The following is a 22,862-nucleotide window of genomic DNA, read 5'->3' on the forward strand; positions in this document are numbered from 1 at the left end:
GCAAGACAAGAACTTCAGAACCAAGACTCAGAATAGCCCCTGCATGAAAACAATGCTGACAATCCAGACTAGTGCTGTGCAAGCACAACGAGAGAGGTTGCATGTACTTAAGACACTTACAGAAGCTCTGTGGTGTTGTGCAACTGCTCACAGATGAACTTTCCTGGGACATTCAAAAGGTTGCACAAAGTATTTATTGTGCAGTGTATTATGCATGTCATGGATGTCAGCCATCCAATATGCCAATATGTTGTGCAGTGCTTTGCACAGTGTGCCATCCCTTTTCACTAGCACAAGAACTAGTCTGGAACAGAGGTTTCTTTCTTTGCACAGCATCCTTGTCCAAACCTGACCTTCAGAAAAATTGCTTCCACTATGTCCTTGCACTAGCACAATCCTAGTATGCAACATCAGATATGTCTTACAGAGCAAGAACAAAAGATGAGGGGAAATTCTGAGGACCCAAATACATACCGCCCTGAGCCATTTTGGAAGGGAGGTATACAAATCAAATAAATAAATAAATAAATTAATAATAATAATAATAATAATAATTCAATCTGGTTGCTGCATAAATAAGGGTGGATATTTAAGCACTTTTGCAGAAATTGTGTTAGCATGTACACTGCATATTTTATTTAGTCAAACAATGGAAAACAAAATGAACACTAGAAAGCTGGTTAAGGTTTTGAATGGGGAACTACATGAGCACTAGCTAGTCGGTTAGTGCTTTAAATGGGGAACCATGCCCAATTAAGCCGCTTTTTTCTCTTCCTTTTAAAACAATGCATATTTTACATCTGAGTAAAAACAACTCTGTGCCTTTACAAAAATGGGAAACTGTGCACAGTAATGTTTGGATATGAACTAGCATGAAAATGAAAAAAAATTTCTAGTTTGTTTGTTTTTTAAGCATATCCGTGTTTGTGGCAAAATGTGCCCCAAAGTGCAATTTCACTTTCCAACAATGTGGAAATATATAATAATAATAATAATAATAATAATAATAATAATAATAATAATAATAGGAAGGGCTCTCAACCCTATGCAGGATTTTCATCTTGTACTGTCAGGGATTAGGAATGATTTCAAAGTAAACCGGTCAGTTTGTGTTTCTTTACTGTGCTGTGTGTACATGCATGCATTAGAAGAGAGTGCTGGATGAGTAGTTTTTATAGCTTATGTTTCAAGTTATTAATTGAAAACATCTCAAACTTTATTGAAAAATGAACTCAATAATCATATTGATCTTTCAGAAGGTTGCATTTACAGATAAATATGCATTGTAACTTACAAAAACTAATCAACTGGGTCAATTTAATGTTTTGCCAGGCTGTCTGTGTGCATACTAAGAGGACTGATATTTATGGCATACTGTTTGGAGATATAATGCTAAAGGGCCCGACCTGATTAAGTGGAGTTGGGTTAGGAGACAATTTCAACATCCCCATCCACTATTTCATGCACACCTATATCTCTGGATCTTCCACTAACATTCAGTGGCACTTACTGCCATGTAATGTATAATTAGAGATGCTGAAAATGTTGTGAAGATACTTGGCTTGTGTTTCATACTGGATATTCTTCATAGTTTTGAGTGTGGTGAGACTAGCTTGTGTTTAATCTTTGTATCACTTCTGTCTATACTGGAATGTTTCATTGTTTATTTCTGGGGTTTTTTGCTATATATTTCATTGCATCTCTTTTACAACTTTATGTGAAGAATGATCTTTTAAGTATTGTTAGGCATAACTTTTTTTCTTGAGGCTTTAGACAGCTTGGAGGTTAGGATGTGAAGACCCTGGCCTTGACCTGTTGCACAACAGCACCCAACCTCCTCTTACTGAATTTGATACAACCAAAACTGGTTATAGGCTTTCTGAGGGTCATTTCTTAGCTATGGGAGTAACATGGTTTTCACTATCCCATGGTTGCTTCCCACATTGCTGTAGTAATACAGGAAGAACTCAGTTTTGGAGCAGTGTGGGAAACAGCCATGGGACTGGGAACTGCATTGTTCCTGTAAAGTAAGAACTTTACAGATAGATCACGATGTTTAAGGTTGTAGAAGTTCATCAATTATGATTGTTAGGCAAGTGGATGCCATCTCTCACTACTATTGTGAAATGGCAAGATCTTAAGGAGGGATACACTGATTGAGGTGTAAAGGTAAAGAGGATGGCTACAAGATCAGTTCAGAGACGTCAGTAGGATTGAGTAATCAAAGAAGGACCTCCATAGGTGATAATGAGAGAAAGAATGTATAGTGAGAGAAAGCCTATCTACTTTGTTCCAGTCCAGGACACCCCAGAGTCATGGGCATGCTTGGGATTCACACCTTGGATATGGCCAGGGAAGAGCTTCATAGATTGTCAGTGCCCATGTTCTGGACAAGAATGGCTGCCCAAGGCTCAGGGTGGAGGTGCTGGGTTGGTGACCAGGGCAATTGCTGAGATTGGGCAGGAGCAGGGAAAGCAGAGTGAGTCAGTGAACACAATTATCAGAGTGTAAGGCTACAGTCAGGAATGAAAGACAGACTCAGAACCAAGCTCTCCCAGAAGCTTCTCAGATTGAACTGTTCTACTATCAAAGATTTAGCTTCACCTGAAAGGCTTGTATATAGGACCAGGAAACTCCTCCCATTCCTGGAGTTAGCTTGGCCTTCATGAGGCCTGTAGCCAGCTAAATAGTGGCCTGTGTCCCACCCCACCGTCCCTCCAGTGACACCCCATGGGTGTGATGTCATGCACACATGGGCGTTCCCAGGCTCTGGAGAGCCCCAAGTGAGCTCTTCCTCCTCTCATTTCCAGGCAGTGTTTGCTGCCTGAAATGTTGATTTCCCTTCCTTTCCCTCCAGAGATAGAGAGGAAGAGAAATAAACACAGTCAGGCAGCAAACGCTGCCTGGAAATGAGAGGGGGAGATCTCACTCAGGGTTCTCTGGAGCCCGGGAATGCTCACATGCATGTGACATCGGGGTGTTCATGACGACGGGGTGTTCTTGGGCTCCAGAGAGCCCAACAGAGTTCTCCCCATCATATTTCCAGGCAGCGCTTACTGCCTGTCAGTGTTTATTTCCCTTCCTCTCCCTTGCTGGAGGAAGAGGAAGGGAAATGAACACTGTCAGACAGCAAACTCTTCCTGGAAATAAGCTGGGGAGGACTGGGGCAGGCCTTATGGCAGTTGGGCCATGCCACGTTTGCATGCGACATCATGCACAATGGGGGCTCTGGTGGCCCTTTACATTGGCGGCCTGGGGTCTTTGAACCCATTCGCTCAATGGTGGCTCTGGCCCAGCTGTACCCACTCCCACAAGTAAGCCTCCTGGAAGGGAGGGCTTGGGCAGCCAGCTGGGCACTGTAGATCTTGTGATCCCAAAGGCGATTGAGGAGAGCCTGAAGTGGGGCCTAGGGTTCAGGCAGGAGGGCTTTAGATCCCATGATGTCTCAGACTTCTCCTGCAAGGCCAGCTCCGGCTGTTTCTCAGGATTGTGATCACTGCTGGATCATAGGTAGAAGTTGTAGGGGTCATTTCCTCTTTCTTTTTTGGGGTCCCAGCCTGACTGGGTCATGGCCCAGATGCACTATGAAGTCTGGCCTCCTATATGCAACACTCCACCATTCTCAAGGTCTCCCCTATGTACACACATGCATCACTGATCCAGAATCTTTATCATCTTAGCTGTTATAGCTGGAGTATCTGGTACTCCAATCTCATGATAAATCTGTCCCCATTTATTCTAATCATTTTATGTACGTATAATCAGATCAACATTACTAAAATGCGTTATTAATTAATACACAATTTCCATTATGTGTATAGCAAAATGAAAAATAAATATTCTCCCCACACTGTTAGCTTCATAATACTGCAGAAATAAAGAAGAGTGATATAACTGAGTAGTTTGGTCCAGGTGGCATTATGTAGTGGACATAATTTATTATTTATTTAGCAACCGGCTGCCATTATTAAGCCCATGTTACTTTTCTCACTTTTGCAACTCTGATTAATCAGCCAGTTTCCCACTTCCCTCTGTGTCGTACTAACTGGTAGATTATTTTGGTAAGAACAAAGGAAGCAGGTGGTATCACCTACAGCAAGTATTGTTTTGGTTGGCTTTCAGCTGCTGTTAACTTTGGTCTGTTAATTTAAAGGAAAGACAGGACATTAGTTCACTGCTAACAATTTCCATACATTATTGGGGTCTCGTTGTGTAGCTCTTCCATGCATAGAAAGATGTATCTGCAAGAATAGGACCAACATGGTGTGTGGGATAGAACGTTGGATTAAAACTTTGGTTTAAACTCCTTATCACCTGTGAAACTCTCTGGATATGTAGTGAATAGTGGCTGGTGAATGGCGGATTTAAGCCCAGCCTTTGTCTCAAAGCAAGCCCACATGAGGAAAGAAAAATGCTGCTTCATTCCCCCCATGTTTGTCCAACAAAGGTTGTCCCCCTGGTAATCACTGCCACCACACCCACTTTAAAAAACAAACAAAAAAACCCCAGAGTTTAATCCCTTCCTGGTGTGGGTAAAATTCCAGGAATACTCTTTCTTTTACCAAATGGAGAAAATACAAAACCTCCCACATGTAGCCTATGCATGAGGAGAAAAACTTGGTAGTTTGCTGAACAATTAACCTTGAGGGATATTTGCACCAGAGTAAAACCCCTTTTTTCTGAGTCAAAAATCCACTTAGAAGCAGTTAAAATTACAAAGAACAGAGAAAACTTTATTTTATTTTATTTTTAAAGAAGACTACAGACTGCTCCAGTCTGAGGCTCTAGCAGCTTCCATTACTGGTAACAGCAAACACTCAGTACTTTACAAAATTACTTCCAAAAAGAGCACGCCGCTTGATAGTTGGAGTGGTACACTTTAAAACCTTGGTTACCCCGTTGCAAAGATAATTCAAAAAGCACCCCCAGTTTCCAGGAATCTTTAAAAGCACCTTTAAAGGTTACAGAGATTTTTGCAGTGCCCTGGATGGATAAAAGGGCACAGATACAACATTCTTACATTACAGATAAAATTCAATAGACCAGTTGTAAGGATCTGCAAAGCACTAAAATAAATAAATCTGATCCCAGCTACCTAACACACGGTTCCCTGGCTAACCCCTTCTCTGAAGCCAAGCCCTGGCTTCTTCCCTGAACTCATGGTAGAGACTTCAGGCCCCTGAAGAGTTCCTGGTTACTGCCATGGCTTGGCCAGCCAACCTGTTGCTTCCCCTGCCTGGCTCCAACTAAGAGAGAACAAAGAACCCCTTCACTTCCTGCCGCCAGGCTGTCTAAGTCCCGGTCACTGTGTGCTGAGTGGCTGATCCCTAGAGGCCACTGCCTGACAGACAGGACAGGGTTCCCTTCTGGTTCACTCTTTATGGTAAGGGAGGGGTCGATTGCTACAGGGTGACTTTGGACTAGTCACACCCTCACAACCCGATGTATCTCACAAGATGAAGGTAAAGTGGGAGAATCCCATCTTGCACTTCTTGAAGGAAGAATGGGATAATTATGTAATACATACATTTGATATTTCCATTATAATGCTCAGAACTTCAAGATTTGTGCCACTGCCTGGTAGCAGTCAAAGACTAAAGCTAAGGTGCATATAATATACAAACAGAGGTTAATAGCTACTTCATGCATCCCACAGTACAAATTCTTATTCACCTAGTTGGTGATATTACTACTTTTCTAATAAAGGCATAGCTACACCATTATGCTCCCATATACTATGCACTGTGTAAAAACCTGGTGTTTAACATTGGGGTAGCAAATATTTATTCATGCAGTGAAAGGTGAAGCAACAGCCTTGTTTAGAATGTCTGTATCTGTTGTACTATTACCATATTTTATGTTCCTGAAATACCTTAGAGAGCCTTTCTTATATTTCACTTACAGATGCCTTAGCTCAGGGGCAGAACATGTGTTTTGCATGCAGAATATCTGAAGTTTAATCATTGGTATCTCCAGTTAAAAGGATCTCAGGACCTTGGGGAGTCTATGTCAACCAGGAACGAGGATTGACTGACCAATGGTTTGACTTTGTATAAGGTAGCTGTATGTGTTCATATGAAATCAATTCCTTGAGAATAATCCACACACATGCTTCAGCTTTGGAGGGAGATTTCTGCAGAAATGCCGATGGATTCCAAGATAATTCATAGCCCTATAAAGATGACGAGTTGAGCAAAGTTCCTAATCTAACTCAAAGGACAAGTATTGGAAAGTATGTAAGAATCATGATTCTTAAGCATATCATTGTGTAGCAAGTATAGAAGGACATTTGTTCAGGGAAGCTCCATAGGAATGTTGACAGTAACATGGACTGGAATGAGGGCTTATGCAGAATAACCAAAGAGATCTCAGACAGTTATGGGAACTTTTCCCAGCCTTTCCCATTTTTTGCATTGTACCAGGGGTCTCAAATCTCCCTCATCCATTGGCCTAAGTTTGTGAGAAATTTGCTGATTGGCCAGCTATTTGGGACAGCGGTCTAGCCCATCAAAGTTGCATTAGGTTTAACAAGACTCAAAAAATCTGAATATATGAAGCAGCCTTCATACCGAGTGAGACCACTGGTCTAGACCAGTGCTGTTTACTCAAACTGGTAATGGCTCAACAGGGTCTCATGTAAAGAGAAGCCCTTTCCAATCCTAGCTGAGATGCTTATAACTGGAGAGGCTAGGAAATTAATCTGGGTCCTTGTGCGTTCAATGCTTAATCACTGACCTGTGGGCCCTCTGGAAAATGGCTACAGTATTTCAGACTTGGATCTAAAATCCTCTCTCACATCTCTCTTGATGCTGTCCCTATTTTATTGAAATATGCTTGTTCTCTCTCTCGCTTTTATGCAGGCTCTTTCCAGTACTGATCTACCTATGAAGGAATGCAGCATTCTTTTCAACAATGCACAGGTAAGTGCACCACATTTACCTTAAGCAATTTTTAACAAGCATTTGAAAATCCACCTCTTCACCCAAGCTTTTATGGCTTTTTAAATTTTTAGGTTTTAATCTGTGGTTGATCTTTAAATTGTTAAATTGTTTTAAGTTTCTGTATTTGTTTTGTACTATTGTTAACTACCCAGAGATGAAAGTTTGGGGCAGTGTACAAATTTGATAAATAAATAGACACATAATTAGCAAACACAATTTAGCTGTGCAGCAGAATTGTAGACGTGATTAAAAATTTGTACATGTAATGTGTTTTTTAAGTAAAGTGTAATGTGTTTTTTAAGTTCAGTCATCTTAAGATGCATATGCAGGAATCTCCAGGCTCCGTTTGCTCAAAGGCCTAATTTGCACTGACTCTGTCCGAGAGTGAAGCTGAATAGTATCTTTAAGGAGGGCAAGGGGGCTTGTGAACTCTCTCAAGAGGTGCAGGTCAGAGAGTTCAAGTAGGAAAAGGGGGTTACTTACTCTGCCTCTTTGCAGTTATTGCAGGAGATGCTTGATTCTCTGTTGGTTACATCTGAAGCTCTACCTTCTCCACCCTTGCTTCTTGAGCCTGTTCTTTATATAGGAGTTCTTCGTGCATGCAGAGATGCCAGTTGCTCCATAGCTGTGCAATACACAATGTGAAAATTATATATGATGTTCACTTTTTCAAATATGATAACTTCATTTCTAATCATGTTGTAAAAGGACATTTCTGCAGAACATTTAAAATATATTTATAGGCAGTAAAGTTGTTAAACTCTTCTGGATTTCAAAAACCATGAATTATGCAGAGGTGTCAAACTGTTAGGGTCATTCCACGAATCACTTCACACTTGACTTATTTTAGATTGAAACCTACAATGTTTTAAGTACATAATTAAAATGTTTAAGTGTGACTGTTGACAAAGATGTATAAAGAACAGATATACTCATCTGGGAGGTGTTGTTCCTGATGAGTGTACACTCAGTGGAAAATCTGGATTTGTCTTTCTGTAATATTTGAAAGAACTGTAACTGTCTAATGGTGGTTAAATGTTTTACTTTTTGGCAACTGTTTGAACTTTTGCAGAATATAATGTGCAATATATAATATAATGGCATTGTAAACTCACCTTGTATGTGTATTGAATATAACCTTAGGGGGTCATTTTACACATTATACAGCAACAAAGGTTTGCCACCACGTGGACACTTAAACAGGTTCAGCTGCAGTGTCTCCTTCAAGTGCATTGACGTCACCTAATTCAGTTGCCCTATTGGATCTGTCAGAAGTATTGCAGTATCTGCTGTGGGTCTCAGCATCTATTCTTTATTACACTAAATAGCTTACTTTTTGAACCATTTGAAGTAATAAAAATGGTAAGAAACATCCCACCCTTGGGATCTACAGCTGAGCAGAATTCACAGCCCTGCAGCCTGTGCCTTGGTGTGTTACTGCTGCCGAGTGGGACTAGAGGCCCCCATGGAAAAGCTGTGGCTGTGTGTAGTAAATGTTGTATGAAATGTAAAATCCCTTCTCACCCAGGGCTCAGAGAGGGGGAGGAGAGAGATGATGCCGTCTGTTTTTTGCTGTGAAGTGCTACTAGCGGGAATTGTGCATGTAAGACTCTTTAAAAACAATACTCCAATAATGTCGGGGGGGCACCTCCTTACCTACTGCTGATGATAGCTTGCTACAGAAATTGGCTAGCAAACAAGCTCAGCTGTTGTCTGTCTGACTTGACTTAAAAAAACAACATAGCTGTGTTTCATATCAGGCACAGCACCTGCTTGGATCTGTCTATTTATCTTTTCTTTTAATTAAGAGATAATGTCTGTGGGAAGAAAATAAAACTTCACAAGATGAAAATCTTCCACCATACTGTAAAAGAATAACAATCACAAAAAGTGAGCAGAAATGTTTCATTTTGAAAATGTTGTGGGGGCCGCACACCTCCATCAGGTCACAACATTTTCTTACAGATAGTTTGCTAGCTGCTATATTAATGAATTAGAAATACGAACAAGGAAGGAAACCGTAGGAGATCTGATCAGACAGCCCAAAACCAAAGCTATCCACTGAGACCAGTGTAACAGAGTCTAATGCATCTCTGCTATTTTTAAACAACCTCATTCAGTTTGGCTCAGGGACACTTTTGTTGATTGACTCACAGAAAGAGCAAAGAGAATCCTGATAATTAATGCTGTTGTGTGACTGAATCTCTGAAGTTCTGCACATCTCTCAAAGTCCTGAATGTATTGAAAGGATCTGCATTTTAAGGTGTGTGTGTGTGTTATTGGCATGTATTCAAAATCATGAGTCACTATCTGAAAACCGTGAAAAACCTTTTAAAAGGGACACTGGTAGACCGTCCATTTGTTGCATAGATTCTGAGTGCTGAGGTCAGACATGAGTTTTTCTTATGTGGATTGCAACTTAGAACAAGACATCCTTGTCTGTCCATAAAGCTTGAGGAGGGATGGTTATATAAAATGTTCAGATAATTGGAGCTAAATCATTGATGTGTGAGTCCCAGAGAACAAGAGTATTTTTGAAGTAAAAATCTGCAACAGTGCCTCTGGTCCCCTGTGATGGTGGTGTCCCTCTTCAAAGATACCTTTCCTATTTTGCTTCCAGGTTTGTGGCTACCACTACTGAGTGAAGGAGTTGATTTGTGATAAAGATGTAATACTTAAACTTCGGCTAGCTAGGAAAAGAAGCATCTTTTGAAGAGCTAACTGTCTTATATTTAACAGTGTGGAGAGCAATTGTCTCTATTCAGCCTCAGCACAGATCCTCTCCAGTGATTAGTAGTAGTAGTAGTGTAATGAATTTGCAAGCTTTTGAGTTACAAAAACCTGGACCATAATCCAGAATGGATACATGTGTGTGCAAGTGTGTGCGTATCCATGTATATATGTAAATATATTGCTGTGGTTTTTGTGACAGATACACATGTGGGCACATACATGACTCATAACAAATGCAAACATTTATTCAGAAATGGGCCCAAACAATTGAGAATGCTGTCTCCATAGACTTAACATGGCCATGTACACAGTGAATTTGGATAGCTGGTAAATTCTAAGAAATGAGATTCGGTCACAAGTGTTCTCCCAAGGTCCCCGGGGGAAAGAATCGTCACATCTGAGTTACAGCCTTCTCTTGGCTACAAGCAGGGTCAGGCAGGATAACAAAGGGAGGGACTATCCATCTTCCCAAACCGGTTCTTCCTAGCTAGAGGAAGCAAGATTTTGTTGGAGGAAAAAGACAAATGATTTTTATTCCTTTGCCATTTTCTTGGCTTTGTCATGAGGGGCTTTGTCATGAACTCTTAGCAGGAAAGAGATGGAATGTCCTGCATGGCACCACTCCCTTCACACACACAACTGCAGAATATTCCTGAGGCACAAGTTGAATGCCAAGGCAGTGTTCTTCTTGTTGGAAGTTAAGGACTTTGCGCTGTCTCTTGTCTCAAAGACAGTGGAGTCAGAGGGCTAGAGGGTCAAGACACTGGTCATCCCTTCTCTACTGCTCTGACACTATCCCTTTGGAATGTAGATTGCTACTCTCAGGGACACTTCCTTCCTTCTAGCCACTTCCTTCTTCTCCCTCTTTTTCTCTTCCTGTTCCTTCTACCTCGCAACATGCAAGCTCCTCTCCCTGCACCATGGTATAATATAATACAATACCATTTATATTGATTTGAAACTATGAACTGGCTCCAAGTTACTTTACTCTCAGCATACATGCATGCCTAACTAAATCTGCTGTGTTGTGCCTCTGTGTACTCTGCTATAATTGAAAAAGGGTTTCTCTACCAGAGAGAATTCCCAACACGTCTTCTCCTTTCTGGGGAAGGGGAACAGCATTCATATTCCCACTAATGACATAAAAGGTGTATCCTACCCTAAGACACAAACCAAATGGCTTTCTTCTTCCCTTGTTGGTATGGAACAAATCAACCTTTCTAAATGGCCAATAGGTTTTCTTTTCCTCCACTGGGTTCTGAGTGGGGGAGAAACAGACAGAGTAGGCAGCTTTCATACCTCATACCCAGCCTCTGCATACTTTTGGCAGTCACATAGAAGGTACCCAGATGATAGCCAGGACCTAGAGATTCAGAAGTATTGCCAAGTGTTACAAATCATTATCCAAAAGGATTCTGCAGGTTACTTTTCCTCTCTTCCACCTTTTCACCCCACCACCACTACTAGCCAAGCCATGTGGTTGCTCCTGCCTACTTTTTTCTTGTCATGTTCATAAGGGTTGGCAAGATCCAAACATGAGCCATGAAGAGCAGCAGTGGAGAGAGATCGTATATCCCAGGGTCATCTTCTCCTGAGCAAACTGCCCACAGACTCTCCTTGGCATGCCTGATGCTAGATCCAGCAATCTGCCTCAATACAGTGATATGATGTGTGTGGATCAGAGGAAGGATACTCAGTGTAATCCTGCTAATAGGTACACTTCTATTTGCTGTGCATGCAATGAGGATAGTTTTTTAATTTAAATGTTCAGGAGCAAAAATCTACAGCAGGGGTGTGTGGGTGGTGGACCAAATTTGATTCTAGTGCACCTCTGGGGGGTCCACACCTGCCCCACACCTTCTGTCTTCCTCCCCTCTTCTCCCCTCCCTCCACTCATTTGTGCAGTGAGGTGCCTCTCACTGCCTCCTGTCTTGGTCTTTCTCCTTCTTTGTATTTCACTCCCTCCCTCAGCCTCTACTCACTCAGTCTGTCTTCCTTCAGCTCCTCTTTCTCCTTTAACTTCTTTCTTTTTTCATCTGTCTTCTTCCTCCCCCCTCCCCACTGTTTCTCTCACTCTCCTCCTTTCTTCCTCCTTCTCCCCTAACCTCCCTTGCTCTCCACTGACTCCTTCTGCCTTATCCTCTGTGTGCTGAAGAGGCATGAGGGTATGAAGAAAGGAGTGTGGGAGGAAGGAGAAATGCTTCCTCCTAGCACAGGGAGGTGGTGAGGAGGTAGAGAGCAATACAGGCAGCAGCAAGAAGGAAGTCAGAAACAAATAAGCTAGCCAGCTTATTTGCCGCCCCTTCAACGTGTGGCACGGTTGGGAAAAGGAAACACAGGTGGCTGGGGTTGATGTTCAGGGCCCAGAAAATGGACCTCCATGGGCTGGATCCAGCCTGTTGGCTGGCCTGGCACCCCTGATCCAAGGCATTTAATGGGTCAGTTGCTCTTCCCGTGCTGCCCTTTATGCCTGCAACTCCCTTCTGAGGTTGTGCAACTTGTCTCTCTTCATTCAAAACCATCTGCAAAGGCAGGTAGATTTTGCAGGCTTTGGCTTAACCCGTTAATCTTCTCCCCAGCTGTAACCAAGTTTAATGCATGTAACTGCATTGTTCACTTTAGGCTCTTGTTAACCTCATCTCTCCCTCCGTTGTCTTCCTCACAGCTGATTTTAGATTATAAATTCCTTGAGAACAGGGATTTCTGTAATGCTCCATATACATGTATGGCATTGTATAAATAACTAAATATATCCATAGCAGTAACAGTAGTAGTAGTAACTGGAATTACACAAGAGCTATAAGGGCAGCTTATGGCAGGTGGCTGTGATGATGATGTTTGGATTACCGGGGTGCTTCTCATAAGCCCTTTGTTAGATGTTGCCTTGTGCAACGTTGGTAAAATGTTACCTTTTGAATAGCCAAAACAATACAGTCTCATAATGCCATTGTAAATCACCCTTGTGTATGTAAATAACTAGCACCTCATTTTGGTTGTATTGCACACAGGTAAGCAGTTTTAAGAAATGGATGCTTAGTCTGGTTCCTTTTAATGTCAGTCCTCTTCTGTTAATAGAAGCTATTATGATAAAGAAGTGCTGATATTGAAATGCAGTCGGTCAACCCCAGCAGGATTGTTCATGCTTGCTTCTTCCACAAGGTTGGATTAGTCATTCAGCACTAATGTTGAATTTTTGTTGTCTGATCCCTGCCAGCTACTGAAACTTGACAACTAATTCTGGATAAGCACGATCAAAATTGATAAATCCTGGTTTACATGGGAGCCAAAAATTGGAAGTGGCTGTTATTTCAAATACAATCTCTTATCTCATATGGCACAGTGGCATTTAGTGAAAACATACAAACAAATCTAGTCTTGGATTGCCCTCGAGAAAGAGGTTTGGATGCAATTCAAATAAGTAGTTCTTTATTCTGCATAACTTTGGGATATACTAAGACATTTTGGCTGCACCTGATATCATTACATTTGGCAGCCACCGCCTAAGCTTCCTGCTTTTCATTTGTACAAAATGCCATATTAAAAAGAGACTGCAAATATGAGAAAAAGCATGTTTTCCTCCCTTTGCATATGTTCATAGTGACACTGTGAATTATCAGAACTGAAAGGAGTCTAAAAGCTAATCTACATTCCAACCTTTATGATGGATGACATGTTCTTCATCACAGGAAAGCAACTTGGCATTTAAAATAAACAAAATCCATTGAGACTTTACTTGAAAATAAGCATGGAACAAACATTATAGCCTTCTTTGCAGATCAGAGAGTCCAGAAACTTGGTCTTCAGAATACTTATTGTAGTGGGAGTTGATTTGAGGTTAGTATTTAGAGACTCTTTTGCTACCATAAGATGTTGCTCTCCAAACTGGTCTTCATCTTAGGTTGGAATTACTGCCTTATTATAACTAAATCTCAAAGTATATTTTCAGGGTAATATTTCTGTGTAGGCCTTCAACCATACTGGATCAAGAAAATAACTGTCCAGTGCTTTAAGGAGGGCTCATCCTCTAACAGATGGAACACAGTGCCAATTGTTATTGAATGTCTGCTTTTCTGGGGAATTAACAATATTTTTTTCCATTACTTCTCAATCTTTTTTGGTACCCACTTGTCAAATGGAAAGGATGAGTTCCCCCCCACCCGCTGAAAAATATGTTCTGTAAGGTTGTTCCAGGTCAGTCTGCTTTCTTTATGCATGAATCGCATCTGATACCAAAACTATCTCGGAGTGATTGGCTAAGGCGCTCCAGCGATGCTTTTGGGCTAAAGTGGGGGAATTAGTTTGGATTGGGGGAGCAGTTCGGATACACTATCAATTTAGCAGTCTATATATTGGAAAGGAAGAGGAGACGTAGATACAGTTTCAAGACTTTATTTAGGATAAAAATTGGGAATTGCAGAAAGCAAAAAGATAGTTTGGTTAGGCAATTCAATAATTTGTCTAGTGCTCTGCATGAGAGCCTTGGTTAGAGGCTTGTGATAATTTGGCTAAAGTCCTGAGTAAGAGCCACCTTGCAGTCAAAAGTGCTTGGAGAGTGGAGAAAGAAGCAGAAAGGAAAGCGAGTAGAAGGGCTTAGGGAGAGGTGAGAAATTAGTATTACCGGTCCTTCCTAGGTGTGTTGGTTGCACAATGGCTGGGCTAACATGCCTCCTCTGGGGTAAAGCATCACATAGAAGTGAGGATGAAGAGTGAGGGGGTAGCAGCCACAGCTCGCCTGCGAGAATCTGTAGGCTGGTGGAACTTAGGCAGAGTCCCATGAGGGTTCAAGCAGAATCCACAGCTATAGTGGCCTGGCTGGGGTATTTGTATCCAAGAACATGCCCTGAGGCCACTATTGATTTAATCAGGGGGCTTTCCCCTCCCCTGAGGGTAAGGAGTTTCATGCAAAACAATGGAATTCATTGTTAAGTAGTCTTAGTCACTTTAGGTGGGTTCTTCTGGGCAAAAGACAAGAGCAAGTTATGCAAACATGGCTGTGTGGGGTGAATTGGTTGTGTTTGTTTACCATCTCGGAGACCGTGATGTCTCCAGATGCAAAGATACACGCCTGTTGTTGACTTATGAGCATCTCCCCCACCCCCGTCCTGGTCCTTGCTAGTCAATTCATCAGTTCTAATGGGATGAGAAGTAGCCATTTTGGTGTTCCTTCTGAGAAACAGACCAGGAGGATTTCCTCCCAGAGCAATTTGTTTCTGAGCAGTCTATAGCAAGGCTTGCCTCCATTAGGGGAGGGGTAGGCGTGTCCTGCTTCGGTTTGTTGACACCTTAACCTGAAGGCACACTGCCAACCTCAGTTCGTGCTTAATGACCGGCTTTTGCCAAAGTGTGAGGTGAAACATTCATGGATGGGGACTGTGATCCCATAGTTCTGTGCTATGAATATATATGTCTAGAGGGGTGCACCTTCTGCTACCCCAAACATGGCTTCCTGGCAACTGATCTCATAAATATTACAAAATAAGCAGTATAAGCAATAAATAAGCATCCTCTATTTCTCTTTGTTACTATGGTTCCCGAACACACATTCACTTAATGATTACCTCAGTATTCATACTCCACTTTACCTATTTCTGGTACAGACTTTCAGACTGTATGTACACTTACTTAGAAGTAAGATTAGTTCTATTGAGCTCAGTAGTATTTAATTTCAGGACCAGGCTCTGTGTTGTTTTCCTTCTAATAATCAAGACACTGATAAAGAAATGTCGCTTATTTCAAGTCTCTTAACAAACTGAAACTGCTTTTCCTTCCTTTTCTCACTGGCCCTGCCTCCTTTCCCAAGTCCTCCAGATGGAGCTTTGTTCTTAAAGGAACAGTTTCACTTATCCTTACCATCTCTAAGCCTAGACATACCTAACCAAGCAGTATCAGTGAACTCGGTGAGTTTTAATTTACATAGTAACATGTAGGATTTAACATCTAGAAAATAAAGAATCTGCTTCAAATCTTGTGTTTTGCACTTTCCCACAAACTTGGAATTTCCTTTGGCTGGATTGTTGTGTTCCTACACATGCTTTAATCATTGCCTATCTTGTGTACGGCAGTTTCTGCAGTCTTGGTTCCTGAACAGTTGCCCCTCTAAACTGCAATTAAAAAAATTCTCCTGCTATCATCTTCCTGTATTCTCATCTCTGCTCTCTTCCTCCTTAAGGGCTCAACAGGAAGTCAACAGAAAACTGTGATTGAATTTATTGAGCTGTGAAATAAGACCTAGGTTCCCCCCATCTCCTTATCTTTATGTTAGGCATTTGCTTTACAAGTCTTTGCAGCAGGGAGTAAGACGAATGTGAAGCCAAAGTTTCATTCATTCTATGAGCCTTTCCAAAACTGCGTTCTGGAAACTGCTGTTGTCACAATAGAGAACTGTGGTTGCTATTGATTACAGTTACTGATTAGCTACAAATTGTGAAGGCAGATAATCCATAGTTCTAAAATCTGATATTTCTTTTTATTCTGCCTTCTTCTGTCTGCTTCATGCCACTTGTTCCTGCCTTAACCAAGAATTACCACTTTCTTCCCTAAGTTATTTCTTCTTCTTCAATTGAAAATCTTTTATTATGGTCTTTGACCAGCATAAGGCAAACATTAAAACAGTCATCAAAAATGGAAGATTAATTTAAAAACAGTCTGTGAAGCTGTTCTCACAAGCAGCCAAGACCAGGCTTAGACAGCCAAGACTGGGCTTGGCTGCCTGTAAAAACCACCAGGATCTGCGTAGATCCCATCAGTGCTGCAGCACCAAACCCAGCGCCAAAGCCCGGCTTTTAGCCAATGTTAAAGGCACAAATTCTCGGTGCATGGTGCACAATGAGTCCCGGCCTCTGTTTAGCCACATTGCCAGGAGCAGTGTGGAGAGGCATCTGCGCTGCTCCCAGCGGTGCTGGTCGTGTAGGGGCCTGTAGCTTGCACGCCACGGGGGCTTCAAGTGGTCGTCTGGGGGAAGGTAGGTTGAACCCTGCCTCTCCTGCTGCGCGGGGTTGTGTGAATAGCCTGCATGCCTATGAGTATCGTAAACCAGCCACGCTCAATGAGCCGTCCATAATTTACGACACAGCAGCTGGCGAAGAGATGTCTCTGGTTACACTACTACTTTCTGGCAGGCACGAGGTTTTGATCCAGCACCTGTAAAAAGCGCAAGAGAACAAATCACTACTGAACACCAAGTTCAGCCTGCATTTCCCCACAACCAAAGTCACTCACCAGATTCCAGAGATCCCCAGTCCAAAGGTCCAAGGTGTCATGGAGGGAGGTATCAAGGCTGCCTGAGTTGTCTCCAGCAGCACGTCAGAGTGAAGCTGCAGAATTTATAGCAGGTTGCCCTGTTTATAGCAGGTTGCCCTGTTTATAGCAGAATTTATAGCAGGTTGCTGGAATCAATCAGTGCTCCACCCAGTCAGCCACCTTCAGTTAGTCTTGTGCACACCGCGAGTGACTGCTGTGTCTCAACTCCCTGATTTGGTCACGCCACTTCTTGTGCCTGCGTGCCCTGGGAGAGAACACTGGCCACGAGTGTTCCTCCTGGGATTCATCACTCTGCTCTGCCTCCTGCACCAAGCCCTCCTCGAGTGCCTCCTCACTCTGATCGCAAAGCTGGCCCTCAGGATCCTCGGGGTAAATTTACTGTCTCCCACTCCTTTTCCGAGTCCTCAAACAAGTCCTTCCGAGTCCTTCACGCTGAGTGCTGTGAAGACAGTTACTACAGAATCTGATGATGATGATGATACTAAAATAATATTGCTTTCAAACTAAAAACAATGAAAAACTTTGAAATTGGTTAAAAATTGAAATGTGATAAGGTAAAAACACAGAAGCTAAGAGATTAACAGCTATCTATATATATAATTCTCCTGGGTGTGCCCAGGAGAAATGTGTCCCGGCAGCCCAGCTGATTGGCTGGGCTGCAGGGAGCACCTGATTGGCTGGCAGCACACCCAGGAGAATTCGCTTGCTGGGTGGCTGCGGAGGGAAGGCGGCAGGGCCCAGCGAGGCGGCGGGGCTGGGCCTGGCCGCGGAAGCGAGGCGGCGGGACTGGCTGGGCCGCGGAGGCGAGGCGGCGGGACTGGCCGGGCTGGGCTCGGCCGCGGAGTCAAGGCGGCGGGCCTGATGGCGGCACTCTGGGGCCGGCCAGGCCCGCTGGCGGCGGTGGCCGCACTCTGCCCCACCGGAGCTGGGGGGCGGGAGGAGAGAGAGAGGTAGCCTGGCCTGGCCGGGCCCGGCCACGGAAGCGAGGCGGCGGGACTGGCCGGGCCCGGCCGCGGAGGCGAGGCGGCGGCGGCCGCACGGGTCAGCTAGTATAAGGTAAAGTGTGCCATCAAGTTGATTTCGACTCCTGGTGCTTACAGAGCCCTCTGGTTTTCTTTGGTAGAATACAGGAGGGGTTTGCCATTGCTTCCTCCTGCACAGTATGAGATGATGCCTTTCAGCATCTTCCCACATCCCTGCAGCCTAATATAGTACCAGCAGGGATTCAAACTGGCAACCTTCTGCTTGTTAGTCAAGCATTTCCCTGCTGCGCCACTTAAGGTGACTAACAGCTATATAGTTATGTTTTTTTTAAAAAGTATTGTTTTAACCAAGAATTACCACGTGCTTTCAGAAGTTATGTTCTTTAAAAACTGGGGTGATCTGTTTATTGCATCCTTTTGCAATGTCTAGCTCAGCCTGTCTGGTTGGTGGTTTTTAAGTATCAACTTCATTATAATGATTAATAATAATAATCAAACTTCCTTCCTCCTACACAGTAAGATACTGCTTGGAAGGCCTTGGTGTTCACTGTGGTATATTCCATCATTCCCAAAGTTTGAATGCATCCTGACAATTTATTAATGAATTTAACACATTTTATTATCTGCCTTTCTCCAATAGTCATGCATTCGAAAAAGCCAGAAAACCAGCATCAGCAGTGTTCCCTCTAATTTTTTTCCTCATTGAGCAGAATGAGCTTTGTTCTGGGTGGCAGTATCAAGGCAGTGTGCGCACATGTGCATTATTATGTGCCACTACTATAGATACAACACACACACACACACCATAAATATAGAAGGAAAGAAGTGTATTTTACAATTCTATTCTGTTTATAAAATTGGATTGTTACTTTCTTTCACTTCCCATTTAAATATAATATTTTTCATTTAGTGCTTTTGGTTACAATTCTATACCTTTATACCTGACTGGGATTATACCCCATGGAACTCCATGGAACTTACTACAGAGTAGACTTGTACAGGACTAAATGGATGAATAGAATTTTATTGATTAGTCAAACAACCATATCAAGCTGCAGATCTAAAAACAAGGTGGAAGCAAAGCAAAAAAGTTTAAACCTAAAAGAGAGCATATATGAAGACCATGGGTCTAAAAACAAGACAATCATAAAACAAGGATACTTAAAACTTAAAAACTATGTATACAATATGAATCACAGAAATTTAGGTATCTTGAAGATCATCTAATCCAACCTGCAGCTTAAGATGCATGTGAGAGATTGAACATTCTTTTGTTTTGGCACATGAAAGGCATGTAGAAGCAAAGCACTATTCTTATGTGCACATAAGCACCTGACAAATTCCATATTTTGAAAGCATTCTTAAGATCTGTTCCTAAAGATATAGTTGTAGATAGGATGCTACATAAAACTTTCCTCTTCTATTATGCCTCTGTTCTCTGTGATCCATGTAAAAAACAGAGATTTTTTTAAAGGGGGAAAAAATCTAATACAGATGTGTCGAAGAGAAGAAGGTATTCTACTTTTAAAAGCAGCACGATCATATATTGTTGCTTGATAGTTAATGATAATGATTCTTAGGTTTTATGTAGCAGTTTTCAAACCTAACCTTACAAATTGTTTTGGAAGGAAGGACAGAAAATCCCCATCCAGTAGAGCAGCTGCTTCCCAATGAGAACAAGTTAATAATAATCAGGTGGCGATTAAGGGAGCATCCTTGGCCATAAGCTCTGCCTGTGGCAGGACCAGGTAGCACCAGCCAGCTCACAGTGGGGATGGAAGTGGAAGCAGTGGCTCTGCCAGATCGTGCCCCTGCCTGCCCTGGTCTGCACTATATCTGTGCCCAGCCTCCATTCCCCCTCCCGCTCCTTGCATGAGGAGATAAGGGGCACACCATGGCTGCTGTTGCAGCTGGTACAGCTGCACCACCTCTGAGCTGCTTCTTCCTCTTCCTCCTCTTCAGCGAATGAGAAAAGAATGGCAGAGCCATTGCCCAGCAGAGAAGAGGTCAAACTTGCTGAGTATAAGGCTGGCCAATGACAGCACTGGTGGGCGGGTCCAGCAGAAGACAGCTAGCTGAGAAGTACTTGGAAAGCGAAGGAAGAGAGAGGGGTCACCAGTAGAGACTGAAATTAACTGCATGGGGTGGGAGGGGGACACACTGGTGTGCACCTGCACAGAGGGAACACATCTCAGCAGACTTCACCATGTGCATACCTGCATAACAAATGAACTTCTCTTTTGTGCAGCATTAAGGTTAATCTACACATTCAGTTCTCCTTGAATTGTGCCAAGGGAGGTAGAAGAATGTTTCAGTGTTCACCTCTTAGCACTGCAGAAAGAAAGCTAAGAAAGAACTCCCCACCCCTCATTCTTATTGTGCACAGGCTGGGAAATGTTGACATTGTGATGTCCTGCTTGTCCTGGGGCTCTGCATGATGCTTGTGGCAGTCTGCTACATTACAACAGACTTCTAGGCTTCTGATGCCCTGGGGTGGACCTGCCTTTTGGGATCACTTGCTGGTCTTTTCTTACAGCAGAAAGTACCAGAGGCTTCCTGGCTGAGGTAGACCTGTCTGCTTGGTTTGACTCTTAGCTTGTCTTGGACTCTTGATTACCTGCTTGATTCTCCGGCTTCTGATTACTTATCCAGCTCAATTCTTGGCTCCTGTCTAGATCCTCTGACTCCTGATAGTCTTACCTGGTTTGACTTCTGGCTTTCTCAGTCCTGGCTTTGGACTTGTACCCCCTTATGACCACTGCCCATGGCTCAGGTTGCTGACAGACATAAATGCAGCATTTAACCATGTTGTCCCCCACCTGAAGTGGCATAGCCCACCAGATCTTGTTTTCTGAGCATGTACATCTAGCCCTAGCTCATCATATTTGGTTTGATACAGAGTTTATAACATAAACATGGACATCTGCTCCCTAACTGAAAGGGAGCGTTTTGCGTGTGTATGTGTGCATGCACACTGATGTCTTCATTATTTTCCATCATATTCCTAAGCACCTTACACACACACACACACACACACACACACAGCACAATTACATGTTTCTTTTGCTTTTCCATATCAGTTTCTCATCCTAGGGAATCTGGTGGCTGCATTGTATAAAACAAGGAAAAAGAGAAACCAACAGGAATGTGCAAATCGATTTTGGTACAGATTGATTTGTACCTGAATCTAGCTGATTCGGGCAATTTGGAGATGGAACAAATTGCCCCTGTTGTCCATTGGCTGGATTTGGGTCCAAATTGAATCACACCAGATTCAATTTGAATCGCTTCGTGATTCAGATTCCTCCTTTCTTTCCCCCCAGATTCCTGGTTTTCTTTTCTTTTCTTTTTTTAAAGCTGAGCTCTAGCCCTTGTAGAAGTGGAGTTATGGAGCAAAATGTGTGGTCACTGTTTTTTCAAGTTGGATTCTTTGGTGTATAATAACTTTTCCTCAATGAATCCCTTTGAGGATTAATTACACACCTTCATTTCTTCTATTCATTTTGACTGTCTTTGGACAGTGCCAACTTTCAATTGCCATGTGCCAACTACACCCCACCTCCCACGCGCAAGGCAGTGGGGTACTACTCAGTTTTTGTTCTAGGAATTTTTTCAAGTGTTTAGACTCTTTGGTGTCTAATAACCTTTCCTCATAATGAATCCCTATGAGGATTCATCACACACCAATGAATCTAAACACCTTAAAAGTTCCTAAAATATAAACTGAGTACCCAGTGGCTTGTGGGTTGAGGGGTAGCTGGCACATGGAATGCCACTAATTCCTCACCCCCACCCACAAAGCAGTGGGGTCAAAATGAACATAAGAAATGAAGGAGTGTAATGAAGGCATCAAAGAATCTAAACGCTTCAAAAATCCCTAAAAAAATAAACTGAATACCCCAGTGTGTGGGGTGTGTGTGTGTGTAGTTGACATATGGCAGTTGTCATTTGGCACTGTTCAATGATATTCAAAATGAACTGAAGAAATGAAGGTGTATAATGAATCTTCATAGGGATTCATTATGAAGAAAGGTTGTTAGACAACAAAGAATCCGAACACTTGAAAAATAGTGACCACACATTTTGCTCCATAACTCCACTTCTACAAGGGCCAGAGCTTAGCTTTTTTTTTTTTTTTTTTACATGAAAGCTGGGGGTCCATTTTTTGGGTTATGATAGGGCAACTTTGAATCCTATTTCCTATGGCAGAAATATACAAAATCATTAAGACCTAAAAAGAAAATCATTAAAAATCAACCAAGTGCCTCACTTCCTTGAAATTTGGGAGGAAGGTGGCACCCATGGGGACCTACCCATCACTCAAATTTGGTGCCCCTAGGATCTTTATAAGTGGTCTGAATCGATCTGAATCAAATTGAATCAAATCTAAATCAAATGTGGCGTGATTAAGGGGGACAGATTCGGACACAAAACAAATCGGGGGTGATTCAATTTGGGCAGAAATTGATTCGTGCACATTCCTAGAAACAAAACTCTTTAAACAAACTTACGTCTCTGGGTGGTTTAAAACAAAGCAAAACAAACAGAAAAAGTTAAAACAAGAATAATTATTTTGCTAGCTTAATTTAAAGCTGAAATAGAAAACTAATAAATCCATTCCCCACTCCCCCAAACTCAAAAGGAAACTTTCATTTCCCTGAAATGAGAGGGGGAGAGCTCGCTCGGGATATCCCAAGCCCAGGCCATGCCCCCTTTGTGTGTGATGTCACATGCATGGGGGCGTGGTTCAGGCTCCGGAGAGCCTGAGCAAGCTCCCCCCCCTTATTTCAGGCAGCTCTTGCTGCCTGACAACATGTATTTCTTTCTCTCCCTCACTGGAGGAAGAGAATGGGAAATAAAGGCTGTCAGGCAGCAAATGCTGCCTGAAAAAGGACGGGGGAGGGCTCGCTTGGGCTTTAGGTTGAGTTAAAAAAACAAATTATTA

The 22,862-nt window shown here is 42.6% G+C and overlaps 1 protein-coding gene across 4 annotated transcripts in view; it reads left to right on the forward strand.

Annotated features, from left to right (window-relative positions):
- The window catches only part of PPARGC1A (PPARG coactivator 1 alpha), a 900,607-nt gene that overhangs the window by 385,327 nt on the left and 492,418 nt on the right, over positions 1-22,862 (forward strand). For 3 of the 4 annotated variants that reach the window (XM_053252792.1, XM_053252799.1, XM_053252793.1), the window contains exon 2: positions 6,861-6,920. In XM_053252792.1, coding sequence (XP_053108767.1) covers positions 6,861-6,920 — 60 coding nt within the window. Of the gene's footprint in view, positions 1-5,938; positions 6,058-6,860; positions 6,921-22,862 lie in introns of those variants that run through there. The other variant, XM_053252796.1, reaches the window with a different exon arrangement.

Source organism: Hemicordylus capensis, chromosome 5 (genome assembly GCF_027244095.1).
Source record: "Hemicordylus capensis ecotype Gifberg chromosome 5, rHemCap1.1.pri, whole genome shotgun sequence".
Taxonomy (NCBI): Eukaryota; Metazoa; Chordata; class Lepidosauria; order Squamata; family Cordylidae; genus Hemicordylus; species Hemicordylus capensis.